This window comes from Ochotona princeps, chromosome 19, assembly GCF_030435755.1.
Source record: "Ochotona princeps isolate mOchPri1 chromosome 19, mOchPri1.hap1, whole genome shotgun sequence".
NCBI classification, from domain to species: Eukaryota; Metazoa; Chordata; class Mammalia; order Lagomorpha; family Ochotonidae; genus Ochotona; species Ochotona princeps.
In genome coordinates, this window is record NC_080850.1 from 3,249,619 (window position 1) to 3,257,707 (window position 8,089).

At 55.2% G+C, this 8,089-nt stretch overlaps 1 protein-coding gene across 1 annotated transcript; it reads right to left on the reverse strand.

Annotated features, from left to right (window-relative positions):
- Window positions 1-629: 629 nt before the first annotated feature.
- CPLX2 (complexin 2) lies at window positions 630-2,444 on the reverse strand. Its single transcript, XM_004587407.4, has 3 exons — window positions 2,339-2,444; window positions 2,059-2,234; window positions 630-1,060 (listed from the first exon to the last, which is right to left on the reverse strand). The coding sequence occupies exons 1-3, from the start codon at window positions 2,367-2,369 to the stop codon at window positions 863-865; spliced, it is 405 nt and encodes a 134-aa protein (XP_004587464.1). The 5' UTR covers window positions 2,370-2,444; the 3' UTR covers window positions 630-862.
- Window positions 2,445-8,089: the final 5,645 nt, after the last annotated feature.

Genomic DNA, 8,089 nt, shown 5'->3' on the forward strand with positions numbered 1-8,089 from the left:
TAGACCATGGCTGCCCGATGGCTCCAAGTGTTTTTCTGGGGGCCTGGGCAGCCCCTTGGCTGGGTTAGCTGGGCCCAGCCTGGCAGTGGGTTCCCAGGACCTAAGTAGGAGTGGGGGATGGGTAGGGCTCCTCCACAGATAAGCTGAAGTCCAAAGAAGATTCATTTGGACGGACCAGCCTGGCAGGGGCCATGCCTCTTTGGGTGAGGGCTGAAAAAGGGGGTGCTCCTGGATGGGATGTCACCAGAGAGAGGGGGGAGAGGGGAAGTCCCAGCCTCCTGCCCAGACCCCAGCCTGGCCACATGCTGGGTCTCTCAGGCGGAGCCCTCACAGCCTATGCATACCCTGACTCCTCCTCAGAGCCAGGCCACTCAGTGCCCCTGCCCTGACCTGGATCCTGCTGGAGGTCACAGGCCAAGGGTCAGCATGCTGGGCAGGGCTGGAATGTGTCATTACTTTGGCTGGCTGGGGGACAGTGGTCCTCCTGGCAGTGGGGAGCATGAAGGAATGTATGGGGGGCGACCACACTCATACAGATGGTAGCTTCCTCAGAGGCCCCCCCGGTGCTTTGGGTCCCAGGTTCAGTGCCCCCCTACTTGGCCAGGGGAGGGGGAAGCTATCTTCCCCCCTTTTTTTTTTTTTTCATGCTGCGAGGGAAGGGTGGAGCTGAGACCCTGGGTTGAAGGAATTGTAACGGGGGCAGGTGCTGAGGGGGAGCAGCCCCTGGCCTGGGGGAGGGGGGCAGAGGCCAACTGAGGTTTTCCCCTTCAGAACTGAGACTTAACTGAGTAAAAGAAAAAAACAACGACCAAAAGAAAAAAAAAATAGTATCGCGTGGAGTGGGGTGGGTCAGCAGGGCCGGCTACTTCTTGAACATGTCCTGCAGTGGCCCGGGCAGGTATTTGAGCACCGTGTCCAGGATGCTCTCCTCCTCCTCCTCCTCTTCATCCCCGCAGCCCGCAGGGATGGCCTTCTTGGGCCGGGTCAAGCTCCCCTCGCAGGGCTGTTCCAGGGCAGCCTTCTCCTCAGCCTCCTTCTCTTCCTTCTTCTTCAGCCCGTACTGGGAGGGAGGAAGGCAGAGAGTGAGGGGTGCAAGGGAAGAAGGGGTCTCCAGGTCCTGTGGTCTCCACAGAGGTGACTTCCTGAGACTCAGACTTGCAGGTGCACTGTGGGGACAAGACACGCCCCCCGCCCCCGAAAGAGCCAGGCTTGGTCCTTGGCAGGTGTTTCATGGGACCCAGACGGAGAGAAAGGATGTGCGGGGCTGGCATAGGGTGGCACGGTGTGTTAAGTTACTGCCTGTAATACAAGCATCCTACATCAGAGTGCTGGTTGGCATTCTAGCTGCTCCACTTCCAATCCAGCTCCCTGCTGAGGCACTTGGAAAAACAGCTTGAGATGGCCCAAGTGCTTGGGCCTATGCCACTCATCTGGGAGACCTGGATGGAGTTCCGGGCTCTTGGCTTTGGTCTGGTCTGACTGTGGCTTGTTGTGCCCATTTGGGGGTGGAAGATCTCTCTCTCTCTCTCTCTTTGTGTTAGATGACTGTTAGATAACTAATTAAATAAACAAACAAACATTAACAACAACAACAACAAATTCACAACTGCTCATAGTAACCTCTCCCTCTTTTGGAGTCCTGAGGTCTCTAAGACTCACATGAATACAGCCAAATTTGAGAGTTGGGCAAGCTTGGCTGAAACACGTGACAGGCTACTTACAGCCTCAAGCTTGGCCCGAAGCTACTTGTAGCCTTAGTGCCCCATGCTGAAGGGCCTGGGGGTTGGGAGAAGCCCGACGCCCTGGCAATGGCACCTGACCGAGTGCCAGGTGCTCAGGGCACACGGGAATTCTTCATCTTGGATACCTAAATTCTACACATTATGGTCCTAAGGGCCTGGGAAGCACTTGCCACGTCTTGTGCGTGCTCGGAGTCCCACAGCCATGCCGGCGGCCCTCACTAGGACTACGGTGAGATCCGGGATTCAGGATGTGGGGTGGTGTCCCAGGGAGGCCTGGGAGCCCCAGTGTCCCCCGAGGCGGGGCGGCTGTGCTGACCTTGTCGCGGATCTGCTGCCGGACCTTCTCGCGCTCCGCCTCCATGCGCGCATGCTTGGCTTTGCGCTCCTCCTCCTGCTGCCGCAGCGCCTCCTGCCGCTCCTCCTCCTTCTTCTGAGCATCCGGGTCCTTCTCCTCCTCGCCCCCCAGCATCTTCCCCATGTCCTTGGTGGCCCCTGCGAGGGTGGGCATGGAGGGGACAGGGTCAGATGAGAGGCAGGGCGGTGGGGGCGGGGACCCGAGCGGAAGACAGGGTGGGTGCATCCAGGAGGAGGCTCACCTCCAAGGGCCTGTTTCATGACAAAGTCCATGCTGCCGGCTCCGCTTTCGGTGTCCTACCGCACCGCCGAATTCACACGCAGCTCCCTGGACCGCTGCTAGGGGAGGAGTGGTCAACCTGCGAAAGCCAAGCAGCATGTCACACGCAGGAGAACCCCCAGCTCAGGAACGGGCAGGGCGAGGAGCTAGACAGGGAGGCAGGGGGACCCCATCAGCGTGAGACCTCGACTTGGAAATCCACGCGGAGATTTTTGTCCTAATAAAGTTTTTGTGGACTTTACGGAGTCCCCCTTGCAGACATGGATTTCAACGTTCGTTTTGCATCAAAATAAATGCATCGCTTCCATATCGGGGGAACTTTTGGAAGCATCCCTCCTCTGAGGGAGCAGCGCCTGACTCCTAATTTGAAATTTTCTTCTTGAATATTGTCTGACTTAAACAACATCTGAATATTTAAACAATATCCTTAGCCTGAGATTTGCCATCAGACAGGGCTGAGTGATTTATCCGCCCCCCCCCATTTATTTATTTGAAAGGAACAGCCACATAAAGAGAAGGGGGGAGGCGTAGGTTTACGCTCCAAAAGGCCACACAGCCCAGATGGGCCTCCCTAAAGCCATGAGCTTCGTCTGAGTCTCCTGTGTGGGTGGCAAGAGCCCAAACACTGGGAAATCCTCGCTGCTTTCTCCGCGCGTCAGCAGAGAGCTGGATGGGAAGTGGAGCAGCCAGGACTGGAACCAGCACCCATACGGTGCTGGAAGTGGCTTACCCCACCATGCCACAATTTTGGCTGTTCTCCATTTTCTTCCTTTTTCCCTTCCTCCCTCTCTCTCTTGCTTCCTTCCTGCTTATTTATTTGAAGGTCCAGTGTGACAGCTCAATGGCTAAATCCTTCCCTTCAAGCACCAGGATCCCCAATGAACACTGGTTCCTGTCCCAGCTGCCGCACTTCCCATCCAGCTCCCTGCTTGTGGCCTGGGAAAGCAGTTGAGGACGGCCCAAAGCCTTGGGACCCTGTACCCATGTGAGAGACCCAAAAGAATCTCCTGGCTCCTGGCTTTGGATCAGCTCAGTTTGGTCATTGCAGCTATTTGTGGAGTGAACCAGAGGGTAGAAGATCTTCCTCTCTGTTTCTCCTTCTCTCTATAAATTTTCCTTTCCAATAAAAATTTGAAAGGCAGAGCCACACAGAAGGGGAGGCAGACAGAGAGCACACGGGAGAGCTGTTTTCATGCCACCCTCCTTCCTTGTTTACCTTGTGGCGTCGGCAAGTCATTTGTCTCTCCTGGAGCCCCAGCTTCCTGCTTGACAAGACTGAAAAGCCATTGTCCCCTCTCCCAGGGCTGTGGGCTCTGGAGGGAAGCCAGCCCGAACCATGGGGCCGCCTTACCCAAGGACTGAGCACGTGTTGACGGCTTCAGCCCCGGAGAGGTGGGTGGGAAAATGAGAACCATTCCTGGGAGGAGCACATCCCATCTTTTGCAGAACTGTCTCTTAGATTCACCACAGCATGCATGTGAGTTTTGTGCTTTAGGGCTTAATATTGATTTTTATGTTAAATGACACATGGGGGTGTTGGAGATGTTCTCATCTTTTTGAGATGAGAAAAACCTAGAGTTTTGAATGCCTAGGCTGCTACAAATGGTACTCTTCTTTTCCCTCAACACCAACTTTCAGTTATTATTTTTTATATATATATATATTTAATATATATATATATACATATATATATATATATATATATAGGTTTGGCCTCAGAAGAGTTTCTTCCAATACAATCTCAATGGGAATTGCAAGATGCAAAAGATACAAGGCAGAATTGTTGGAACAGCAGTGGCAGGAGGAGCAGGCAGGGCCTGGAGCCCTTACCCCGGCTTCCCTCTGCACTAACTCTCTGAGTTTAGCTTACATTTAGCCATTCAGTCTCACCGGGCCTTTGACAGACCAGCTGCCCTGGCTTTCTCTGTGGGCTGTGGATGGATGATGGAGACATCTTTTAGGTACCTACAGGGTGATGAGGCTTGGCACACAGCTGAGGCTGGCCCACACCCCTAGACCTTTCATCTCACACAGCCTATTTTTTTTTTTTCCTCTGCAATTTTCCAGGAAGAAAAAGGAGTCTTGGGAAAACAGTGGCAGAGAAGTCAGGCTGGGGATTGGAGCCAGGATGAGTTCAAGGTCACTGGCTGGTCCATGGATGACTTTTCTTCATTTCTTTCTAAATGAGACATTGTAACAACAGACAGATTTTCTTTCCATAACAGGGGACCCAAGGGCTTACCTACACCATCAGACTACCTGATAGGTTGCTGTGTTGAAAGTTATGACGCAGTAGAAAAAATAAATCTGCAAATGCCTTACCACCAGACATGCCTGGTTTGAAATTCTTGCTCTCAAACTGGCTGTGGGTTCTTGGGAAGCTCCAGTTTGTTGCTTGCCAAATGGGGGAGCATGAGGGCTGCCTTAAGTTGGTGATTGAAGGAGGCTGGGTAAGGCCCTGGGGTGTGTGCGAGAGCCGGTAAAGCATTGCCATCTCAATGCTTACGGGCACTATAACTCAGATCAGGAATACGTTTTCCAGGAAATCCAAGAAGATAATCCCTTTCCCCAACCCCATCCAGAATTCTCAATTTGCGGAAGAGTTTGAAGGACTCTCTTCTGTCCTGAGCCCGACCTCCTTTGACTTGCTATGTTTTCCCGGTGTGAACTTTGCCACTCTAGGGGCGGCAATGGCCACTGATGCGATTGGCAGCTAGGCTTCTTCTCTGGACTCTCGGTCCATTAGGCAGTCAGGATTAACTGGACACCTGCTGTGTGTCAGTGGCTGTGTTAGGTACTGGACTCTAGGAGCAGGACAGACAAGGCTGTACTCTCCTGCAGGTTACGTTCTGTGGTGTGTGTGTGTGTGTGTGTGTGTGTGTGTAAGCACAAGTACGTACATATAGTGGGATCAACTAAGAAATGCTTTAGCTTCTTCCTGGACATCTCCCCTTAGGTCTCCTGTGAACGCTGCTCAAACTCCACCCGCCATCTCCCTCTCACCAGACCCCTCTGCTGCCAAGCAAGCATTCAGCAAACATGGATTCCCCTGTCCCCCTCCTCCCCTCGCCTTGTAGTTTGCAAAATCTGTCTACTCAAGGATAGAACCTCTTCAAGGCTTTATACCCCGATCACTGGAGGTAGCTCCTACTGAGTTTACTGAAAGTACATAGTTGAGCTGTTTGGCTCTGCCTCCAAGCCCTGGCCCTCCACCCCACCCCAGTGGGTCCAGTGTGGCCCTTCCCCAGCCGGCCCTTCGAGCCATGTATGTTCATTTCGATTGAGAGTCCCCTGGCCCTTGTCCCATTCCCTAAGGTCCCACCTCCTCTTAATGGCTCCCCTGGTAAGTGGAAGAAGTAAGAGCTCGGGGGTCGGGCATGCCTGACTCAGCTCCTGGCACAGCCACTTGGTAGCTGCAGAACGTGACCGATTGGCCCAGCCTCTCTGAGATTCAGCCTTCTTTGTGCAGTGAAGCTGCTCTGGAGTTTTAGACTTGCTTGGCACATGATGGGGGGCTTGGGAAGCACACAGAAGCGATTGGTGCCAACCAGTGAGAACTTCTGTACCTCCACAACTGGTGGTGGATTGGGAGGGAGGCAGACAGAGATGCTTGGCTCACGCCGGGCACCTGCCATGGGCTCAGAGTCTCTCCTATCACTCCCCCGCCACCGCTCAGTTCTCAGTCCACCTCCCTTACATTCCAGGACTCCTCTCCTGCCCTTTCTTCCCCAGCCTCGCATGGCCTTTCCTCTCTGCCCTCCAACCTTGTGCTGGCGTGGAATGTTCCACACTCCACTGCCCACTCAGGCTGCTACCTTTGCATCAACAGGAGAGTGACCAAGGCCCCCTCAGTGCAGTACTCATGTGTGTGTGTGTGTGTGAGTGTGGGCTGTGAGGGGCTTGCACAGCCCCTGCCCCTCTTCCACGTCTCTGATGCACCGGGTGTCGATCACGACTCCCTCTCTCCTCCTCTTCCCTCCCCTCTCCTGGATCCATGACTCAGCCCTCCAGCGGTCCTCCTCCTGCTTCTCAGATAGGTCTACTCTGGCTCCCTGGCTGACTCCTTCCCTTGCCTTTCAAAGGTGGATGTTCTGCCGTCCAGCTCTCCCCCCTCTAGGCAATCTCATCCACCCCAGTAGGTTCGTGCCTTTCTGAGCCACTTCTCTCTGTGTGTGTCCCCCACCCCACCCCACCCCACCCCACGGGCCCACACCTTTACCCCTCTGAATGTTGCTCCTCGACCAGCCTCCTTCTCACCTCCCTTGCTCCAAGCATCTTTCCCTTCATTGTGCATGTTCTCACCACCTGGGCCAGAAGCCCCAGGCTGACACATGCCTCCTCCCTGTCTGCTCTCATAACACACATGCCCTCTGCCACCTGCTCCCTGCCGGACACTGCCCTGAGCACTGAGGCTGTGGGAACAAAGAAGGGAGTCCCAGCTCTTGATGGTACAAGCCTTCGGCTGGCTGGGAAGGTAGCTCACATGAGGAGTGGGTAAGTACAGTGGGATGGGGCGGGTGTGCCGCGGGAGGAACCACAGACTACAGCCTCTTGATGCTTCCTCCACCCCCACCTTACTGTCTCCTACTGTTGTGCATGCAAGGTCCGGGGCCTGAAAGTTCTGGATTTGCGGATAACCTCTAATTCTGTCTGTGCCACCTGGCCAGTTCTCACCTGTCCTCCACCTGCCTGTCCAATTAATCTTCCTAAAGGGCAGATCTACTCATGCAAACACTCCCTGCCATGCGCCCTCCCATGGCCTCGTTAAACCCATCCAGTCCTTGTGCTGACCTTCAAGGCCAGCACGCTCCTCCCTCTTGGCCGCACACGTCCCAACTCTTGTATGTGCGCATGCTATTCCCACGGCCCTGGAGCCTCTGAACCTCATGCCTGCCAGCCCGCGTCCTGGCGCTACCCGTTACTACAGACGTGACCTTGATCTGGAATCCTCGTGGGTTCTCCTGTGTAAAACAGGCACCCAGACACCTGTGCCCCAGGCTTGCTGTGAGCCAGTTTGAGCTGGGGCAGGAGCTCAGCACGCACTAACTACCACCACCACCCCTGGCAGCATCAATCTTCAGAGCTCTTCAACGTCAGGCCCTGTATGACATTTCCCACATCTTGGCAAGCCTGGAAGATGCTTTCCCTTCTGAGATCCGTGGCATTTTCTAGTGCAATGCTGCCCGCCTTCAGCTCACACGCTATCCCTCTATCGGTCTGTCCCGTTCACTGTGAGTTTGTCCAAGCCTCTGCCATACTCCCCCTCCCCCCCAGAAGGTACCCTCATCTCCTGGAACCCACTAGATCCTCAGGACACAGTGCTGGGCTGCGGGTGCATGCATGACAGCGTGTCCACGTGGGCCCCTGCCTAACTCGGAGTGCAGACGCCGTGTGAGCCTGTGTGTGTGTGTGTGTGTGTGTGTGCAGAGGTTGTGCCACAGGCTCCCTCCATACCCCCACACACTCCCAAAGGAGGAAGCTGAGGTCCCTCTGGTCGCGCGCCCATGAGGATTTCGGCCTGGCCGCCAGGAGGCGCTCCGCAGTGGCTCTGCGGGAAGCTTCGGTCTCTGCCTGCGCGGGAAGGGTGGGGAGGGTTGGGGTGCAGGGAGAGAAGGGTGGGGGTGCGGGGAGAGCAGGGTGGGGGGAGGGAAGGAAGAGCTGGGGGGATGGGACCCAGGGTGGGGGCGGAGGACAAGTGCTGCGGTTTCACCAG

What these genes read in the sequence shown, in the direction of transcription:
- CPLX2 (XM_004587407.4), bottom strand. Translation starts at nt 2,369, where the DNA reads ATGGACTTTGTCATGAAACAGGCCCTTGGAG. An exon ending in CATGAAACAGGCCCTTGGAG is followed by an intron (nt 2,235 to 2,338) that starts GTGAGCCTCCTC and finishes CCACCCTCGCAG; the next exon opens with GGGCCACCAAGGACATGGGG. An exon ending in GGCAGCAGATCCGCGACAAG is followed by an intron (nt 1,061 to 2,058) that starts GTCAGCACAGCC and finishes CCTCCCTCCCAG; the next exon opens with TACGGGCTGAAGAAGAAGGA.